Raw genomic sequence first — 21803 nt, forward strand, 5'->3', positions numbered from 1 at the left:
AACTGTAAGTCCTGCAAGTGCACAGGAGAGATTTGGCTAACACAACCATTGGAACAGGCATTCCAAGCATTCAGGCAGTGGGAAATACTAAACAGTGGAGGAAACTGGTGTGTTGTTTCTTGTAATTCCCTGGAAAAGCACTGGATTTAGCCTAAATTAATTCAGATTTTAATTCTTGTAAGATAAGAAAGTGACTGGTATGCATGTGTACTGACTCTTCTGTGTGACAGGAGAGAAGGAAAAGGAAGACAAGAAGTCAGAAAAGGAAGAACCTAATTCTGAGTCAGATTCAGAGGAGGAAGAAACATCCAAGAAGCCCAGATACAGACACAGACTGCTGAGGCAGAAGCTCACTGTGAGTGATGGGGAGTCTGGAGAAGAAAAGAAGGTGGTGAAACCAAAAGACAAAAAAGAAGGGGGGAAGCGCAGAAATAGAAGGAAAGGTACATAATCCACATCTTTTTTTTGGTCATAAAAAATGCTTGCTTCTGTAAAATAGATACAAAGCTTGTCAAAATGGAGATCCTAACCTTTGTGATATTAAAATCCCTATCTAAATTTCCTTGTGTATGAAATCTAGCATTCCCTTATCTTTGTTTGATAAACAGTTTTATTTGAAATGTCAAATACAAGTGCAGCTCTCTCCACTTGCTGTATCCTCTGAATTGGATTAATCCTGTGGAACCTTAGAATATCCATGCTAAACAGCAGAGGCAAGGATGTCTGAATTTGGGAAAATCAGCCCTGTCCTTGATGTAATTTCTCTCTTGAAGTGGCAGTAGTGCCTGAGGAGTGTGTCCGTGCTGGAGCTGCAGTGCAGCAGGCTGGAGCTGAGCACCAGATGGCACTGTGAAATGAGCCTGGGCTGGCCCTTCATTGTTGCAGGCAGGAACAAAGAACCTCTGGGTGTTTCCTGGCCAGGGAAGGGGCACTGCATTCCCTGATCTGTGTTGCACTAATGCCAGCCAGCTTTTGAGGTCTTCCACAGAATAAAAGATGCAATGTGGTTTGTTTAGCATTTTCCTCCATGAAAACCCTCATTTTTATCTGTTTGCATGCTCATGTTTTTCCTCCCTTAGAGCATTAAAACTCTACCTACAGCATTTCATGCAGGAAGTATAACTGTAAATTAACTATGAATTACTGTGCAAGTAAGAGGCAGCTTAGTTAGGGCTCTTCAGTGCAAACCTTTGAAGTTGACTGCCCTCAAACACAGCAATATATTTGATTTCAGTTTGCCCTTTTTAGCCCTGTATCATTAATGTTACCATTCCCCATGTATGTAGAACAACTCATGTTTGAAGCCTTGTCATTGATAGAACAATTAAACTTTCCACTGTGTTCGAGGTCAGGCTGAAATTCAAGGTGTTAAATACCACACTGGTGTCTTCATTAGCTAAAAATGCCAGGGATGGCTCTCAAAGTGGCTGGGAGAGTCTTGCTAATGCTGCTCTTTTAGGTGTATTTTTAATTGCTTTTTGAGGCAGTTTTGAGCTTGCACTACCTGAAGAAATGCCAAGCCATAAATGTAGTGATTTAGTAGCTATTTTGTGTGTAAATAAGAGCTCTTTTCTCAAAGTATGGTTATAAAATGACATGTAAAGCATTTGAAGCAAAAACTTCTGTTTAACTTTGGTTTTCTGAAGTTCCATACTGTTCCTCACAGTTCTTCATCATTTAATGCTCTCTTCCATTTGCCTCTAAAATAAATCTAGATGTTCATGCATAAGGACCTCAAAGCTTGTGACACAATAAGCCACACACCAGGACTCAGCTGGTGCTTAAATTTTAACCTTTTAAATTTTAGATTTTAACCTTTTCTTCTCTGTGCCCCTTTTATCTTATAAATGTGGGTCCCATATTGTCTGACATGAACCCTGGCAGTGTTTGTTCTCTGAAGCAGTTTGTTGTGCAGTGAGGAGCTGCTGGCTTTGCAGTGAACTCACCATGAAATAAATGCTGCTTTCTTTTCCAGTGAGCAGTGATGACTCCAATGACTCTGAGTTCCACGAGTCTGCAGTGAGTGAGGAGGTCAGTGAGTCTGAGGATGACCAAAGGCCAAGGACAAGGTATGAACAAAACTGAGCTGTGCTTACCCTGTTTTTGTTTTGGGTTTTAGTAGTGCAGTTTGTGCAGGGAGATGGTAAAAATTAAAACAGTTTGGAGCAGTTCTTAAAACCCTTCGTGATGTCTGTCTGTAGGAATTATAGAATATTAATTTATTTTGCAGCAAATGTGGGAGTTTTGAATTTGTACCACAGTAGGGGATACACAACAATTTGATGAGCCAGTACAAAAAAAAATCAACAAAAAATGGACATTTTAATGCCAAATACATCACTGTCAGCTGGTGGATTGCAGTATAAAACTAATGTTTTATAGTTCTGAGATTCTGGTGGGTTTTCTCATTGCTCTGTGTATCCAGTGGGCTGAGCAGGAAGGAATTTAGAAGTCAGCCCTAACTGCACAAAAGGAGTGCATATCTTATTAATTAATTACTGCTCCTCCTCTACCATTGTTTTTCAGTGAGGCAGAGGATTATTATGGTTAATCAGTAATATTACCTTTTTTCTTTTTAAATAGATCTGCCAAAAAAGCTGAGGCAGAGGAAAACCAGCGCAGCTACAAACAGAAAAAGAAACGAAGGAGGATAAAGGTTCAGGAGGATTCATCCAGTGAAAATGAGAATAAGGTGCTGTGTCATGTCTTGAAGTAATAAATAGGGAGTTCCTGTCTCTTCTGCCAGCTGTACAAAATACAGTAAAAAAATTAAAGCTGTTCTCAGTGTCAGTTCAGGCTAAAATTTGTAAAATGCCACTGTTGTGGAGGTAAAACATTATGTTTGAACTAAAACTTTTCCTATCTGGATCTTGATAAAAATGCATGCTATTGAAGCAAATGGAATTTTTAATCTGAATGTAGATGAGACAAATTGCAGATTAAGGCTTTGGTCGTGCTGGGGTTTCTTTTCCTGTGTGGTGTAAGTAGGGGGTGATCTGATTCAGCTCCAGTATAACATGAAAAAAAGTGCATTATTAATGATAAGTAGCTACTATCAAATGATAACAGTGCCCTCAGTGCTGTCTTTGCACAGCTGGGCTTATCTTTAATATCTCAGAATACATTACAGTTAAGGTGGCATTTCTTTTGTCAGACTTTTAAAAAAGGCATTTTTTTCTTATTAGCTGAACTTCACCTGTGTGTGTAAGAATTTCTGGGAGCTTGTCTAAGAAAGAAGGGTTTCATGATCTGTGCCATAGTTTTCTTGGTAACATGTATTTCACTTAATTTCTAATAGAGTAACTCTGAGAATGAGGACAATGATGACTCCAAATCTCCTGGAAAAGGCAGGAAGAAGATCAGGAAAATTATTAAAGATGATAAGCTTAGAACAGAAACACAAAATGCACTTAAAGAAGAAGAAGAAAGAAGAAAACGTATAGCAGAGAGAGAACGGGAGAGAGAGAAATTGAGAGAGGTATGGTCTGCTTTCTGTGTAAATTTCTGTGCACTTGAATTCCTGATGATGTTTAACATGGTAAAATTTCAACCTCAGTGTAATTCAATGAGTGATTTTTGAAAACCACTTACATGCAGCCTTACAAGCCCCAGGTTTTGTCTGCAGTTCCTGCAGGCTGACCTTGGTAAGTTTTATTTGACTGCTGTGACCTTAGAAAGTTGTTTCAGCTCCCTGCTGCTTCACTTCAGTGCCAGAGTCAGTTGTGATGCAGTAAAGAATTGAAGTTTCTCTTCAGTAAATAAATGATTACTCCAGTTCTGGTAAATCTGAAGTGTCTCAAGTGCTGGGTGTTACTCTGTGAGAATATTGCTCTGATGCTCTGTTTCTGTTTGCAGGTGATAGAGATTGAGGATGCCTCACCTCTGAAGTGTCCCATCACAACCAAGCTGGTTTTAGATGAAGATGAAGAAACCAAAGAACCTTTAGTGCAGGTCCACAGGAGTATAGTGACCAGACTGAAACCACACCAAGTAGATGGTAAGGAAAAAGTTTAAAGGAAAAAAAGAATTTTTTTTCTCTCCAGGGGCACAGTATCTAATGCAGACTGAATTAGAATAATGAAAACTCCTTCACTGGCAAAACCAGAATGTGTCTTCTCAGCTCCCTGTCCTCAAGATGAGGCAATCTGCATCCTCACAGGAACATTTTCCAACCCAGTAGCCACATCTTCAATGAAGCTGTGAATATAATCAAGTTCAAGACAAAGATCATCCCACATACACCCCACTGGACTGAAGCGAATCCATAATTATCCTGACAGCTGCTTTCCTAGGAGTTATCATGATCTCAGTGATCACAGAGGTCTCTTATTGGGTGAACTTTAATAAAATGAATGTTTAATCAGAAAACTTTCAATCATCTTCTTCAGGTGTTCAGTTCATGTGGGATTGCTGCTGTGAATCTGTAAAAAAAACCAAGACATCTCCTGGCTCTGGCTGCATTCTTGCTCACTGTATGGGCCTGGGAAAAACATTACAGGTAAGAAACAAAATTTATTTCCAAGTGCTGTGTAGTTCTCGTGCAGTTCAGAACAAGAAAATAAATACAGCTGGCAGGAGAGAGGCTCCTGTTTCTAAGACTGTGGAATAATCTTGAGCATGTTTTTTCTGTCCTCATTCATTTTTTAACCTGAAATGATTTATTTTCTTGACTGTTTTAAAGTTAATTTGCTGCTGCTGAAGTACAAGTTTATCAGATTTGGTTGTTTTTTATTTTTAATGCCAGACCTTGTGTGTAAGGTCAGGTGCTGGTGGGTTTGTGGGGTTTTTTTGAGTGGCACAGAGCTGAGGATGATCAGAGAACTGAGGTCACTCATGGTATGAACAGTTCAGGCAAACCCAGGCTGAGCTGTGGTTGGGGCTGATGCACAGCAGGATTTTATCTCCAGCTCCAGCATATCTGAAAACTTGCTTTGTTTAGGGAAATGGGGGTGGCAGACACAGTATTTTGACAGTCTACAATTCTGCAGATCATTTCAAAAATCACCTTTGAAAGGTGTATTTTTACAGACTTGATCCTACTTAGCTGGTGTGGTTCTTGAAGAGTTAATCACACCTTTTAGTGGAGATTTGCAATGCTTTGCAGAACTGTTGTGTAGGGGGCTTTTTCCACCTACACTTTACCCACCATGTAGTCTGATGAAATACTTAGAGCAGAAGGTGTTTTTATAGTGATCCAGATGTGTTCATGACAGTAATTTTGGCTGTAACTTCTTGATAATCAAAGAAAGCCATAGTTAGAAACATATATCAGTATAAATGACTTGGAAGGCTGGTGTGTGAAGCTGAGGTGGTTGTTTTTTCCATCTGTGTCCATCTGCCAGTCACTGCTGTGCTCTGTGATTGTTGCCATTTGTTGTTTAGCTCTTGAAAGAGCTGAACCAGCCGTGAGTTCTGGCAGACTTTGCCAGCTGCAGGGCAGGATGTCAGCAGAGATCAGGGAACTGGGGACTTGCTGGCCAGGACTGTGGCCATGAGACTTCCTGGGTAGTTTTCTTACACAGAACCCCCAGTAAAGCCTTTTGTTTTAAGATCACCTTGCTGCCCAGTGTTCCAAGCACAGCCATGCAGTTTACAATCCCTCTCTCAAATCAGAGCTGCCAGACACCAAGATTTGATGCAGAAAGAACTTGTGCTGCTGTACATCCAAAGTGCAGAGGGAGAGCTGGAGCTGCCATGGCATCACTGACTCTCTCCTCCAGTCCTGTTTTGTCTGCTGCTGCTCAAAACAGGCAGCCCAGCAGAAGCACTGAGTGACACCACAAGGTTTTGGGGTTTTCCCAGCCTCAAGGAGGTTTTGGCATCCTCAACACACAGCCAGGCTGGCTGCAGGGTGAATCCTTGGAAAACACTGCCATAGCCTTCTGCAGAGCTCTGCTGAGAGGATTTCCCTTGAATTACCTTTAAAAAAGTGTGAGAAACTGCTTTAAGACTGAAGTTCACTTCAGTTGAAGAAACTTAACTGTGAATTTATTTTGTGTTTGGGATGAATGTTGGAAGGAAGCTTAAAAACGACCTGATGGAAGTGTTTAATTTATGAAAATGACTGGTGAAATGTAAAGGGAGGGTTCTCTATGAAATCATTCAGCAGTTCAGAAGTATCTCAGTATGTGAGGGATGTGTGCAGCCATGGAACACAGAGTAAGGAGTATATGAACTCCAAATACACCTGTATGAAAATTTAACTAGAAATTCTATTTGTTTAACCAAAAATATATGTAAACAAGGCTGTTGTTGGTAATTTAATTACATAGTTGAATAGATGGCGTTTATCTTTCTTTCCTGGTGTTTATTTGGTGTTCTGCCTGTTTTTCTCTTGCAGGTAGTAAGTTTTCTCCACACAGTCTTGCTATGTGACAAACTGGATTTTCGGACAGGCCTGGTCGTGTGTCCACTCAACACTGCCTTGAACTGGCTGAATGAGTTTGAAAAATGGCAAGAAGGTTTAGAAGATGAGGAGAAACTAGAGGTAAGAGGCTTAAAAAGAGTTCTTCATTAAATAACTGGATGATTTGCAAAATTGAGAAGCTCCACCACTTAAAGGCTAAGAGATGTGCTTTAATTATGTGAAAAATCTCCTTGCATTAATACATCAGAAGTATTAAAAATTAGACCACTATTGAATATTTTAAGAGGAATTAAAGGAGTTTTTTCCTCTTTGGAAGGTCTATGAGCTGGCAACTGTGAAGAGGCCTCAGGAGAGGAGCTACATGCTGCAGCACTGGCAGGATGAGGGAGGGGTGATGATCATTGGCTACGAGATGTATCGAAACCTGGCTCAAGGCAGGAATGTGAAGAGTAGAAAACTTAAAGAAATATTTAACAAAGCTTTAGTCGACCCAGGTAAGTGAAAATTGATACAGCTTGTATAGTTTGGACTTCCAGGTTTATGAAGATGAGCAAAAAATAAATAGTGTTGGTAAGATTCATCAGATTTTCTTTGTGGGCTTTTGCTGAGTTACAGAAATTTGTTCAGAATCTCCCCCATCTGCTTTTGTAAATAGATTCCTGTAACAGTCTTTTCTATTAAATCAAATGCAAGGAATATATTATAGAAACTTTTCCTGTGAAGTGTTTTTATTTGCTGGCTTTGCTTCCTTTGCAAAGTAATTGGAGGTGGTTGTTGAGGACCCAGGGCTGTTTTAATCTGTTAATTTGTTACAATCACAAGCTGTTTTGTCCTTGTTGGAAATTTACCACTAAGGGGGCAGCTGCACATGGAAATAGTAGACAATGTACCTTAGAAGTGTGAAAAAACAAGTGTTAATGAAGTGCTAATTAAGGGAATGCAGATGAAGCAGTTAATTATTTTTTTCAGTCTTGGGAAACAGATGTCTGGTTGGAGCTGAGCTGAACTTAGCAAACTTATGTCAACATGTATGGAAGCACTTGAAAGTATTCCAAGTTGATGTAACTGATTTCTCAGCTGGTCCCCAAAAAGGACTAAAAATTTTAGCATTAGGAAGGTTCACCAAAATAGGAAAAATTCCCTACAAATTCTGAACTGGCAACTGATAACTAAAAATATTTAGTGTTATGCAGAATGTCTTAAAAACTGGTTTAAAAGTTTGTATAACTTTGCTGTACTGTTGGTATTTCTCCTTGAGAATGCAGGTGTGGAAGGCAGAGTGAGTGGAGCTGGGTGTTCTTGGGTTTTAATTACCTGACTGGACTGTCATACAGTGGCTGTGGAGTCAGGGAAGCTCCAGTGCAGCAGCTGATGAACTATTTTAACTATTTTTGTTGATATGTGTGTTGATTCCACACACATTTTTTAAGCAGTGGAGGAAATGCACTTCTTGCCAGTGGGTTTTTTGACTCCTCCTACCTAAGCTGTAGTTATTAAGAACAAAAAAAAACCCAACAACAAACCAAAAAAGAGGGGGGAGCCCTGTTCTGTCAATGCTCTTTTGTATCTGATTTTCTCAGGATATTGCATTTATGGGAATATTGTCGAGGAAGTGAAAGCTAAGGAGAAAAGCTGTGAATTGCTGTCTCAAAGTAGTGGTGACAGGACAGTAATTCTGTATTTAGTGCCTCTTGTTCTGGTGCAGTGATGAAATAAAATCTTATACAATAATTAATTTTTTTGGTTGTTTATTTTTTTTCCTGGTGGAAAATGTAAGGGAGGACAAACATAAGGGTTGTTACCATGTGTCTTTACAGCAGCATTGTCCCTTCATGGATTTGTGTTTGTGTAAGCCCAAAAATGCCGCTCTGTGGGATGTTAGGAGGAGACAGTGAGTGGTGTAACCTTCCGTGTCCCATCCCATGGTTTTTGCATCCTGCTGTGCTCCTGTTCTCCTTCCAGAGCTCTTCAGACAATGGGACAGAGCAGGGTTTGGGCTTAGCTCATGGCTTTGTGTACTTTCATTGAGTTTGGGAGCTGCAGCACATTGACCCTCAGAGATTTTGGATAATTCCACATGAGCATGGAGCCTCCTGTTCTCTTCTCTTCTAGGAGTGGTTGTTAGAGTGCAATCAGACCATTGGGAAAGCCAGCCTTGTAATTAACTCCTTAATTATTTTTGTAGAATCATGGAAACTTCAAGGTTGGAAAAGGTGGAGTGCAGACCCACCATGCCCACTAAACTGTGCCATGAGCTTCCATGTCTGCTCAGTTTTGAACACTTTAGGGATGATGACTCCATTTTTTGAACACTTTAGGGCTTCTATGCTTAACCACTCTTTCAGTGAAGAAATTTTCCCAATATCCAGCCTGAACCTCTCCTGGCACAGCTATGATGACTCCACCACCTCCCTGGGCAGTTCCTTCTATGCTTAACCACTCTTTCAGTGAAGAAATTTTCCCAGTATCCAGCCTGAACCTCTCCTGGCACAGCTTGAGGGCATTTCATGCTGCCTCATCCCTTTCTCTGTTTTAACTAATTGCAGGAAGGCAGAAGTGTCTGTGTGTTGTTACCCATTAATTTTTGGAGCCATTTGGATTGGCTAAGTGTGCATTCCAAGATTCTCATTTGGTTCTTGTTCTCCTGGTGGTCAGCCTGGACAGTTGCAGAGAAAACCATGTGCTGGCTTCTGCTGGGACTGGAAATAGGGAAACCTTGGGCCTCTGGGAGCACTTCCCATTCAAAAAGCTGCAAATTTGGGATTTGAGTGCTGGTTTAATGAGATGTGTCTGGTGAATACTGCTGGGGTAGGACACTGTACAGGAGAAGCTTGTGTTGCACTGTCAAGGGGAGCAGAGGGGGAAGGTTTAGCCAAAGTTTATGGGTGGAGAAGTGATTTCATTAATTAACCAGCTCAGCTGTGTGGAAGAATGGCAGGATTTCATACACATGCAGGGTTTCCAGGCTGCCTTGTGCCACTGCTGAAGGGCTGTTGGTTTTGATCACTGCTGTGCTCTGCTTGAAGAACTTCAGTCACTTTATTTTTATTTTTTTTAACTTGTTGCTACTAACAATAATTCTGGTACTGTTTAACTTGAAGACTTCTCTTCATTGGCAGTTGTATAAAGTTCTTGTAGACTTCAGAGGAGCAGGAGAACTGTGTGTATATATATCTGTATATATCTATTTTTTGTGTATTTCAATATGTTAACTTGTGCAGGTACAGTAAGAAGGGTGAGAAGAAGACTTTGAGGAAGGATTGCATTTGTAGAGCTTTTTAGCCTAGGAGAAAAACAACTAAACTGACAAATTTTCTACCATTTAAGAGCTGGTTAATGAAAGGAGTGTTGTCACTTGGTTTTGACATGCTCAGGAGAAAGGAAAGGGCAGAATTTATTCAGATTTATAGCAAATTGGGTGTTACTGCCCAGTGTTTTAGCAGGAGAAAGGCTGTGGAGTTTCCCCACTTCTGTCAGGTCTGCCCCTTTCTCATAACCCTAATCTCAGATGGAGAAAATGATCTGAGTGATCCCCTGAGGTCCCTTTAAGCTTTACATTCCTTTTTCATATTTTGAGGAATGTTCTGTCCATAATGATTTGCATTTGTGTTTTGGAAGAACAAGGGAAAAACCCCCCAAATGGATGAAAATCCCTGCTGCTGAACTGTAGCCAAGATGTTGGTTCATGATATCAGTGCTGCATTGCTGCCAAACAAACCATGAATAATTGTACTCAGATAGGGTTTTTTCTTGTTTTTACTGTCATTCACTTACTCCAAACAGCAGGTTTTGAGGTGGTTTTTTAACTTAATTTCTTTAACTTCATGTGAATGAATCTCAGTTTTTAATGAAATGAGGACTAGAGAAAGGATCTGTCACTGCTGGAGATGGTTAATTAAAATTAAAGGAAGGCTTTGTGTATAGCCACTCAGTGGTTTTCATTCTGTCAAAACTGGGAAGGTACAAAAGTTATTAAATTATATAGGGAAATGTTTCTGTGGCAGGTGGGAAGTTCAGAAATACATTGGCTTGGACAAGCTTGAGTGCATTTGGAATTTGTATGTGGATTTTCATAATTGTCTTCTAGACTTGTTTCAAAAGTTTGGGGGTTGTTTTGTTTGGGTTTTGTGCTTGAAAGAAATATCTTCTTGATTCCTTTCCCTTCACATGTAAGATTCAAATCACTTTTAAATCACCTTAAAATGGCATGATCAATGTGACTGGCACTGGTGTGTGTAGTCAGAGGTATAATCAATTCTCTGCTGTGGATCACTGCTCTAGAATTCATTTTATTCTTTAAAAGGCAGTTTGAATTTAGTCTAAGACATAATATTCTCAGTAAATTATAAAAGATTACACTGTCCTTGCTGACAAATCCTCCTTTGCCCCTCAAATATTGGCCTTTTTAGTGCTGAATTGCTGAACCCAGCTGGTGGCTTTTCTCCAAGGTGCAGCAAATTGTCACGAGCTGCTCTGAGTTGAGAGTGCTGGAACTGAGGTCAGGTTTAGAGCTGGTAAAACATTTATTCTGAGTTACTACTTGGATCCTAGAATATCTTTTACTTCATTTTCAAGGAAAGAAATTCCAGAAATTGCCCTAAGTCTGAAAACAATTAAGAGTAAGTGTGTTCTGCCAAGTTGGGTATTATTTATCTTATTATTAGAGTTGCTTTGCATGCTGTGGGAATGTGTTGTGGTTTTGACATTCCTTGTGCAGCTCACTTAAACCAGACTGATATTTTATCTCCTGGAAGAAAGCTGAGGACATTCCTGAGGTGACTTTCAGCTGCAAGGTGGCAATTCACTTGTCTGTAATTCAGATCAAATCTGGTTGTGTTTTATATTATCTAAGACTTCTGATTGCACTCTGTTCCCCTAGTGTTATTCTTGCCTTAATGAAAGATTTCAGGTTACCTGGTTTTTGGGTGTTTTGGGATTGCCCAAGTGTCAGTAGATGGCAGCCTAAAGCTGGAGAGAAGGAAGTTTTACTGAGTTTTGACAGGATGGGTGGAGGTGCAGCCATGCACAACCAGCAGCAGGAATAGACCATTTTATCAGGAATATGCTGCAAAGCTGAGTTTATTCCTTGCCATGAAGACTTTATAAGCAACAGCCTTGATTTTACCAGAGTGGCTCCTCTGAATGCTTGTGCAAAAGGCTGAGTGTGAACCCAATCAGTGCTAAAAAATCTCACCATAAAACACATAAAAAAGTTTAAAAAAACCCCAAAGTAACATTGGTGTAGAACAAATTTTGGATGCTTTAGCCTGCCAGGTTCTTTGTGGCAATGAAATATTGTGGAGAGATTTAATATTGTTTCTTTCCAGGTCCTGACTTCGTGGTGTGTGATGAAGGACACATATTGAAAAATGAAGCATCTGCTGTCTCCAAGGCAATGAATTCTATTAAATCTAGGAGAAGAATAATTCTGACAGGAACACCACTGCAGAATAATCTTATAGAATGTGAGTAGTTGTCTTTTATTTCCTCCAGTACACTTCTGCCTGTCAGCCATAGAAGATATATTTAGTTTGATCGCAAGAAAAGGATTTGAAGCAGTGCAGCTGCCTGCTAAATTTCTCTGTATTTAGACATGGCACAATTATTTTCTGTTTGCATTAATCCCAGCGCTGTGCTTTGCATTTGGAACCACTCAAGTGTGGCTGTCTCTCCTAGATCACTGCATGGTTAACTTCATCAAGGAGAACTTGCTTGGCTCAATTAAGGAGTTCCGGAATCGGTTCATCAACCCCATCCAGAACGGGCAGTGTGCAGACTCCACCCCCGTGGATGTCAGGGTGATGAAGAAAAGGGCTCACATCCTCTATGAGATGCTGGCTGGCTGTGTTCAGGTGAGAGCACTTTGTCCCTAACTCATCACTTCATTTCACTGCAGGGAAGGAGTTCTTTTGTCTCACTCTGATGACATCACCCAAAGGCCTGTAAACTTCTGATTTGAGAGCTCCATAAGTCTTTTAAATTAAATGTTTTCACTGATTGTTACATCCCTGCATTATTTGTGACTAGAAAAACTTCATAGTTTTCATAGTTTTTCTGCAAATGTCAGTGTATTCTAAAATACAAGTATTAGAGGATACAGCTATTTCCTGCTGGGAGACAAGAACATTTTTTTGGTAGAGTAGGACATTGGTTGCTCTGAAATATTCCATTTTAACTCCATATGCACATTCAAGAATTGCCCTAAAGTCTGCAGAGATAGTTGCTGGTGCATAGTTTGTCAGTTATTTCTGAACATGTATTTTTTCTGATCTGTGAGAATCAGAACAACAGAAAACAAGAGAGAATGAAAATTATTCAGGTTCAAAAGGGGGAAGAGCTTGTTACTTTATGGACCTTAGATAAAAAAAGCTTTGGATGGAGCCCACATGGATTTTCTCCAGCCCTGTGCAGAGCAGATCCTGTCCATAGAGAGCAGTTCTCTCTTGTGGTCATTGTGTGGGAAGACAGAATAGTGTCAGAGTCAAAAAAAACCAAAACAGAAGTGAAATCTGGTTTTAGGATTCTTTAAAAAAAACCCAAAAGCAGTTCCAGAGCAGCTCCTGGAGTTGCAGTGAACTTTGCATGGGCTTGGAACTGGCCTTGGGCTTAGCAGGTCATACACTCTGTCCTGAGAAGCTCCTGAGTGGGGCAGGTGGGCTCCTGCTGCAGGGCCTGCAGTAAATTCTATTTCCTGGGCTGATTTTCCCCCTCTGGGGCTGAGAGCACCAGGATCACCCTCACTGATCCACAGTGCTTTGTCCTTTGAGATGCCAGTGCTGGCTCTCAGGAGTCACTGCCATGTTTCTGTGCCTGAAGCAGTGTCTGTGCAATTGCAGAGGAAGGATTACACAGCACTAACCAAGTTCCTGCCCCCCAAATATGAGTACGTGCTCGAGGTGAGGATGACCCCCATCCAGTGCAAGCTGTACCAGTATTACCTGGACCATCTCACAGGTATGTCCTGCAGCTCTGATGCCATTTCATAATTTATAAATTAATAATTTTGCCACACTTGCTAGGTGAAAATCAACTTTCTGAACATTGTCCCATGCACTAAAGTGCTTGGACAACAAAAAAATAAGCTGGGTTGTGGTTTTTTTGGTTGGTTGTTGTTTGGTTTTTTTTGTATTAGAATACTGCAGTGTTACAGGTCATTAAAGGTAGCTCAGATTAGTTAGATTCATTGAGACCTAAATGCAAATGTTACTTTGTGATTTCCACCCTGGGCTGCTTTTACAAAACCTAAATATACAAGTCTGTCTTTTTAAGAGGATTTCACATTCCTGTACTGGGGAGCAGTGTGCTTTTATGTAAAAAAATATAATCATGTTTCTCATTATTAAGAAAAAGGAGAAAATCTAATTTTGACAGCTTTAACTGGGAGAAAAAATGGCTGTGAGTGAGTAATTTGAGCCCTTTTACAAGAGATGTTGCAGTATGATGTGCAGCTGGAAAGAACACTCAGATCTGCTCTGCTGGGCTCTTCAAAGGGGAGCAGAGTGTGGCAAACTCACTTCAGGGCTCACTCTAAAACCTGAACTTTATTGTCAGGTGTAGGTGGTGGCAATGAAGGTGGAAGAGGCAAAGCTGGAGCTAAACTATTCCAGGATTTCCAGATGTTGAGCAGAATCTGGACTCACCCTTGGTGTTTGCAGCTGGACTATATTAGTAAAGAAAATAAGGTAAATTAGATATATCAAAATACTCTCACTTGAGAGCTTTCCAAATAAGCTCTGCCAAACTCTAGGTAAAGTTTCGTCAAATTAATGGAAATCTTTGTTGCTGTGGGGTCATTTTGCTGCTGGTTTTGTCATATTTTTCTTGCTGGGTATGTTGTCATTCTTAAACCATTTTGCAAGGACAGGTCTTTATAGAACTTACCATTGTTTAAATGAAGAGTAAGCAGATGGTTAAAGGCTTAATAAAAGCTTCTAGGTGAGCATGGTTAATAATTTCTGTTTTTTCTCTTTTGAGGGCTATTTTGATGAAGACAGCATGGATGACTTCATAGCTTCAGATTCTGATGAAACTTCCATGAGCTTAAGTTCAGATGATTATGCAAAGTAATTGACCTTTTATTTAATTTCTTGCTGTTGTTTCCCTTATAGAACTGAAGTGATTCCTATAAAGTGAATGTTCATTTTGTATTTTATGTGTCTGTTAGAATATGTTTTCTTTCAGTGGGATTTAAAAAAAAATAATGGGGTGTATGATGTTGCTTTTTTAGGAAAAAAAAATCCAAGGGGAAAAAGGTGACAAAAGAATGTAGCTCGAGTGGCAGTGGCAGTGATAATGATGTTGAAGTCATTAAAGTCTGGAATTCAAGATCTCGTGGAGGTGGGGAAGGGAATGTAGAAGATCTTACAAACAACCCAGCATCAACAAAGTCAGATGAAGGTGAGGATAACACAGAGTGCTGAAAATGTGAGGCACCTTCCTTTTGCAAAAGGCAATTTGAGAGGGCTGTCAGGAATTCTGCTCTGTGGCACATTGGCAAATTCCTTAATTCACAGTTAATTCCTGCTACTTCTAATTTTGTATTTAACCTGGAAAAACAAGGGGCATCAAGTTACAACTTGGGGCTTTTGAGGCAGGGAAGCTGCACAGTGAAATTTTTAAATTTAGAGGTACAAAACTTTATAACCTGGAAGATTCATGGAAATATTAGGAAATATATCTGTTATAACTCAAATCTGGAATTTGAATTGGATGCTGAGCAAGCAGATCCAGTGCAGCAGAGCAGAGCACAAGACCTCTTCAAAGTTGTTATTCAAACTTCTTACAGCTCACACTTAATTTTTGGGTTTTTTTCCTGTAATAATCTAGCTTTTGTCTTGTATCTGGTATCACAGAGATAATTTTCTGATTCTGTTATTTCATGTGTGTCTAATCTCTCTCCCATAGTAATTTTAAATTTTTGGGAGAGGTCAGGTGAGAAATCTTTTTTTTTTGCCCCCATCCCAGTGGCAACATCTTGTAAACATGTAAGGGGTGGAGAGTGCTGTATGTAAAACATTTACACACAGAGATTAAACGTGTTAAAGGAATTACATTATAGGCAGGCTGAGTTTCTGTCTCTGCATCCCTTATATATTTAACTCTTGTAATTGCTTATAGTGTAAATGCTGTTTTTTCTTTGACTCTTTTCATACCAGTTAAATCTGATAGTGAGGGAATAATTCTGTAGTTCAGAGCATTTAAATGAAGACCATGTTCTCATGTTTGATTTTTGTTTCTTTTTTTTTTTTTTTTTAGGCAAAGCTACATCCTCTTCCAATCCTGGTAGCCCAGCTCCAGACTGGTACAAAGATTTTGTCACTGATGCAGATGCTGAGGTGTTGGAACATTCTGGGAAGATGGTGCTGCTCTTTGAAATCCTCCGAATGGCAGAGGAGCTGGGAGACAAAGTGTAAGTTCTGGACATGTCATGAGAGACTTCAGGAATATATTATATTATAGTCATATATATATAGAATATATTAGTGACAGTGTTCCCCATCCATCCACTCTTCATTCTGCTGTTTTCTGAAGCAGCCAAGCATTTTTGTCAGGATCTTCCCACACCTGCATGTGCCCCACTGAAGTCTTGCCCTGTTTGTCTCAAAGGTCGTATCAGAGGGAGGAGGGAACAAAAGTGAAGCAGTGCAATATTTAAAACAAGTCCAGAGATGAATTCTGTGTTTCCCTCTTTCTTTTTTCAGCCTAGTGTTCAGCCAGTCCCTGATATCTCTGGATTTGATAGAAGATTTCCTGGAGCTGGCTAACAGGGAGAAATCTGACAGAGATCAGCCTCCTATCTACAAAGGTGAGTGTGTGCTTCAACAGCTGCAATGCTCAGAGCTCTTTCACAAGTCTGTGTTCAGGGCCCATGGAGTGTTTCCAGCAGGATGTTGCATGCTCTGGGCTGCCCCTGGGGCTGGCAGGGTTACTGGGCTCCCCTGCAGGAGCTCCCTGCTGGCCCATTTGGGACTCTGATTTCACTCTCTGTCACCCTGGCTTCTTGTAGCCTAAGCAGATTTAATGTTTGCATCTGAGAGAAGGCATTTTGTTAAATTCTGCACAAAAATGATGTTAAATTCTGGTGTGTGGCAAATCCTGATCCTTCCTCCTGGGAGAGAGAGAGTGAAGGGAAATGAGGCTGCTTTAAACCAGCGTGTAAAACGTGGAAAATGTGAATTTAGGCTTTGTGTACACAGCGCACAGCAGCAGCTTGGCTTTCACAGGGAGCAAGTACTGAATCAATTATTGTCCTAGTGGTGCTCAAATGGCCTGGAATGCCTCACTAAGATGTTCCCACAACTCTTGAGGGTGCTGTTCCTCCTTACCCAGAGTTTCATTCCCAGGACATGTGGATTGAACTCCTTCAAGTCTGCCTTTCCCTTGCAGTCTCTCACCAAGTCTTCCATCTGTGATGGTCACTGGAGATCTCCAGGATGTGTCTCTCACAGATTTATTGTTCCTGCCTGTTGCCTCCTGTTCTGAATTTTGTCATCTCAGACATTACAGGGTGTCTTTTTGAGGAGTTGTGCCTTTCTTCTGAGATTTTAAAGAGGTTAGGGTTTTCCATGTGTGGTAGCTCTGGCCAGTAAAATTAGGTCATGGCAAGGTTCACCTTTCCTGACAGAACCCACCAATCTGTCTCTCACCATCGTTTGAATTAAGCTTTGCTGCTCCCAGAACCATCGTTTTCTTTATGACTGATGGCTCAGGGTTATTTATTTTGTGTACAAATACCTTGATGGCCAGAGAAGATGGAAGACTACTGAGAGAAGAAAATCCTCCATCAGCTGTAGTTATTTTTTCCCCCATCTGACAGGAAGTTGCTGTAACTCACAGGGTAATTAAACCCAAAGATTTTGCTGGGTTTCGGTTCCAAAATGAGTTTGGCCCTTGAAATCTCCTTTGGAGCACTGACTTCTCAGTGCTGGTTGTGAGGGACACTGACACTGGTGCTGTAATGTGAACCTACCTGGATCCATTGGAAAAGTGCAATTTTGAGATGAGATGGAACAACATCTTTGGGACTTCTAAAATTAGCTTTGGCTCCAAGTTAAGGCATAGCTCTGCAAGTTTATAAATACAGCTAGCAAGTGTGCAAAATAAGAGGACTTCCCCCCACCAAAATAAGCTTAGATATTTTCAAATAATTAAATTTAAATTTGACCTCAGAACTATTTTTTTTTAATTATAAATTTCTGTCTTTAAATTCCAGTTGGTTACCAGTCTGGTTATGTACACCATCAGCATTTTCATAACTTGGCTGTTGCATTTGCAGGTGAAGGAAAATGGTTCAGAAATATTGATTATTATCGCTTGGATGGCTCAACCACAGCTCAGTCCAGAAAGAAATGGGCTGAGGAGTTTAATGATGAAACTAATGTGAGGTGAGCTCTCTCCTGAGATATGTGTGCTTTATTTTCCCCTTTTTCTTTCTTTTGTGCCCTAGTTATTATTACTTTTATCAGCTTCATGACCTCAGGACCAGGCAAATGGTGATCAGAGCTCACAGGGAAAACCTGCAGGAATGTGTTACTGGCTTCAGATTAATCCCGTTTACTCAGCAGTGTTTCCTTGCTATTTTCATTGTCCTTTAGATTGTAACTAATTTAAATCAGAGACAGGGTTTTTATTGTATTAAAGGATACAAGGGCCTAGGAAGGGTGTGCAGTCCCTGGGCCACTCAGGAACAAATTAATTCTTTCAGCTGCCTCCAAAATTAGCTCCCAGCCCTCCACTGCTCCTCCAAAATGGGACTTGGAAGTCTGATTTAGATAGAAAGGTACAGGCTGGTATTTGAATTAAGGAGCTTCACCTTCCTAGATTTGTTTAAAAAATAAAGTATATAATTATGGCACAGTCATTTATGATGTGAAGGAGAAAAAAATTAAATTAAGAAGTGAGCTAATCCAGTGTTAATGCTTTTAAATAGTTTATTCTGTCAGGTGTCTGTCAAGAACTGCTTCCAAGGTGGACCAGAGTGAGATTTTTCTGAATCCCAAAAAGCCAGATATATCAAAGAGGCAGTGTCATTGGAGAGTTACCCTGAAAGTTTGCAGGCCAGGAAAGAGTTTCTATGGCATGGAATCTGCCTGTTTAAAATTATGGTTTAATTTGATATAGCTAATTTCATTAGAGCTTGAAAATGCAAACTCCAAAGATTTTTTTTTCTTCCCCGCCAGTTTTTCTTAACAACTCATTTGCAAAAGGCCTTGATGTGTATTTTTGGGAGTGTATGTTTTGCTAGAAGTGTTGTTCTTGCAAAATCTGCATCTGTTTTATGCTTAATACCTTATTTTAATGAAGTTTTAGAGTTATTTCAGTGTATGAACAACAGTTATTTTCCAAAATACTGAAATTTTGCACCTCCTCTCTGTTCCAGAGGCCGCTTGTTCATCATATCCACCAAAGCAGGTTCCCTGGGAATAAACCTGGTGGCTGCTAACAGAGTCATCATCTTTGATGCCTCCTGGAACCCCTCCTATGACATCCAGAGCATCTTCAGGGTGTATCGCTTCGGGCAGAACAAGCCTGTGTTTGTGTACAGGTTTTTGGCTCAGGTGAGTGTCTGCCTGCACTTCTGTGCTCTCCCATCCTGCAGTCACATTTGGGAGCTGGCACCATGGGCACTGTGCCTGGTGTTGGGGTCTGTGGTGACCCAGGTTGATCCAGCCATATTCCAGCTCTGATCTGAGCAGGGTTTGGCCACTGGAGCAGCTCATGAAGGGAGCACATTAATAATAAATGTCACATTATTTCCTGTGATGCAGCTGCAGCTCTCTCCAGAGAGGGCAGGCACAACTTCCTAAGGATATTTCCTGAGAATCACAGCAAGGGACCTCAGAGAAAACAATTCTTATCTCTGTTCTCTGCTCCTGTTGTTTTGCACATGTGGAATGTGTTAGGAAAATTATTTACCTGAAGGGAGTTCTTAATTAAATTCTAGTGATGGTTGTTTATGTTAATTGGCCTGTTAGGTCCAAGCTGTGTTGTGTCTGTCAGAGACAGTCACAGGTTTTTTAGTAGTATTCTTTTAGTATCTCTTTAGTATTGTACATCTTTAATACAGTATAGTGTAATTTAATATAGTTTTAATCAAGAAATTGTTCAGCATCCTAAATCAGAGTCAAATGCCAATCATTCCCTGCACCAGGAGCTCCCTACATTCAGTCCCCCTTGTCTGACACTTCATTAACCCAAATTCTGGAATTGCAGCAGTGATTCACATGTCCAGACCCAGACTCAGAACAGGAGTCTCAGCCTTTTTAATTTGCACACCTCTAAAAGCCCTGAATGGAGCAGTGCCTGCAGAGGATGGTGTTGTTGTTAGGGAATAGCCCTGCTCAGGGCAGCTCCTTCTGCAGACCCTGATGGTCCAACTGCAATGAAACCACATGGATACAGGTTAATGTTTGTAAAAAGGCATCCAGTCTCACTTGAAAACTCATATCACACCCTGCAGATGTTTAAGATGGGTAATAACTGGTGTGGACACTGATGTGTGCTTTATGTAAGGCCACTGTTTCTGTCAGGAAGTGCCTCTTCAGCTTCTGGTTGCTCAGGTGTGAGAGGAGCCTGGAGCCCTTTCCCAGGAGCACTTAACCCTTGATCCAGTCACTCTTTGCATCCCAGCTGAAGCACATCCTTGTCTGGGACATGTTACTGTCACAGATGGGGTTTTTCTTCAGGCTTCAGTTTGTTTTTGTAGTTTTCTCTGTGCACTTTTGAACTGTTGATACCCTTTCTAAATTATGCTGTTCAGAACAGGCTGTGCTGTTCTCGTCCTTCTCAGTCATCTTTTTTTTCAAAAAATAAGTAATTTTCCTTTTTTTTCATCAAAGATCTAATTTTTTTTTGTACACAGCTGTGGTGAATTAGGCTTGACTGCCTCCCTTCCCCTCTCCCCTCCACCACAGTGATATGGTATCTGTTTTCCTTTTCACAGGCTGCTCAAAGCAGCAAAATAAGGTACATGCTGTGAAAATTGCCATTTTTTGGTCAAAATCCTACTTTGGGGAATTGGAGCAAAACTGAATCTCTTAAAAACACCACTAAAAGACCAATTTTCTTCCTCTAGTCAACATCTAGATGACATCTGTCCCATGCACAATTCCCGCTGTGCTGCTTCCAGCCGCTTTTTCCTTTTATTGCTCAGCAAACAAACGCCTTGAAAGTGGCAGAAACAAGGCAGGGAGAAGTGCTGGGTGGTTATTTGTCTTTTTTTACACCTGTGAGCATTGCTGTGGGTGAGCAGTGGCTGTGTGTGTGTTCAGGGAACCATGGAGGACAAGATCTACGACCGGCAGGTGACGAAGCAGTCGCTGTCCTTCAGGGTGGTGGACCAGCAGCAGGTGGAGAGGCACTTCACCATGAACGAGCTCACTGAGCTCTACACCTTCGAGCCAGACCTGCTGGATGACCCCAACTCCGAGAAGAAGAAGAAGAGGGACACCCCCATGCTGCCAAAAGTGAGTGGTGGCCACCAGCAGGAGTTTTGTACTGTAAAAATAACCTGGGTCTGTTTAAATGTGTTTGTAGTGTAGAGCAGTGCTGGTCACTTGGAGTGGGGGTGAAGAGCAGGAAACACAATAAAATCCAAAATTAATACAACAAAACCTTAATGAGCTGGGTGAGGAGTTTCCCCTCAGTGTAATTGGCACTATGAAAGATATTCATGAAAAGACCCAACTTTGCTGGGTGAGGAGTTCTCCTCAAACATAGTAATTAGTACTATGAGAGAAAGATACTCATTAAAAGACCAAACTTCTAAGTCACTTTTTCACACATTTTGAATGAATAGAAGTTTTACTGCATGAAACTGTGGAAAACTCAAATTAGCATGTGAGTGGATGCTGGTGAGACCCAGCACAACCTCCGTTTGTGAGAACACATCTGTGAGGTGGCACTGAGGTAAGGTAACATCTTAATCCATGTTTTCCTTTGCCAGGACTTTCTGGGTTTGAGTTCCCTGTTTAACTTCCTTTAGTAGAGATAAGGGAAGAGTTGCACTTAGATAAGAATAAACTTTAGAGGAAAGAATAACTGGTTCCATTATTATATTCTTTTTCTCCAAGTCAGTTTATATTTAAGCTCAGGTTGTGGGTTTATGTTGCATTTAAAGTCTCTGTGGGCTGCTAAAGACTAATTAATCCTTCAGCTGTTGTGGAATTCTCTGCTTCTTGGCATTTGGAACACATCAGGGAGTGGCCAGTAGTTCATGAGCTGGTTAAATTTCTGTGGTTTGGTCACTCTGCAGTGTCTGGATATTATATAATTAGTAGTATCTTATCTTTTTTTACATTCTTAGTTAATTAATGCTTTGTGCATTTGTGCCTCCACAAACAGTGCCAATGCAGCCCATTTGCTGCTGCTTCTTATTTTAAAAAATGTAAAAATAACTCAAAAACTTGTGAAACAACTGAATCTGTTAACTTGAAAC

The 21803-nt window shown here is 40.6% G+C and overlaps 1 protein-coding gene across 8 annotated transcripts in view; it reads left to right on the forward strand.

Moving 5' to 3' along the window:
• ATRX (ATRX chromatin remodeler) overlaps positions 1-21803 on the forward strand; it is a 66563-nt gene that overhangs the window by 34882 nt on the left and 9878 nt on the right. For 7 of the 8 annotated variants that reach the window (XM_039731141.1, XM_039731142.1, XM_039731143.1 and 4 more), the window contains 19 exons: positions 231-443; positions 1976-2069; positions 2584-2692; positions 3299-3478; positions 3856-3997; positions 4389-4498; positions 6341-6487; positions 6684-6861; positions 11695-11832; positions 12044-12219; positions 13204-13321; positions 13919-14049; positions 14342-14430; positions 14595-14764; positions 15623-15776; positions 16069-16172; positions 17643-17751; positions 18747-18924; positions 20638-20832. In XM_039731141.1, coding sequence (XP_039587075.1) covers positions 231-443; positions 1976-2069; positions 2584-2692; positions 3299-3478; positions 3856-3997; positions 4389-4498; positions 6341-6487; positions 6684-6861; positions 11695-11832; positions 12044-12219; positions 13204-13321; positions 13919-14049; positions 14342-14430; positions 14595-14764; positions 15623-15776; positions 16069-16172; positions 17643-17751; positions 18747-18924; positions 20638-20832 — 2735 coding nt within the window. Of the gene's footprint in view, positions 1-230; positions 444-1975; positions 2070-2583; positions 2693-3298; positions 3479-3855; positions 3998-4388; positions 4499-6340; positions 6488-6683; positions 6862-11694; positions 11833-12043; positions 12220-13203; positions 13322-13918; positions 14050-14341; positions 14431-14594; positions 14765-15622; positions 15777-16068; positions 16173-17642; positions 17752-18746; positions 18925-20637; positions 20833-21164; positions 21275-21803 lie in introns of all 8 variants that reach the window. The other variant, XR_005630083.1, reaches the window with a different exon arrangement.

The sequence above is a fragment of the Passer montanus genome, unplaced genomic scaffold, assembly GCF_014805655.1.
Source record: "Passer montanus isolate IOZ18808 unplaced genomic scaffold, ASM1480565v1 scaffold76, whole genome shotgun sequence".
Taxonomy (NCBI): domain Eukaryota; kingdom Metazoa; phylum Chordata; class Aves; order Passeriformes; family Passeridae; genus Passer; species Passer montanus.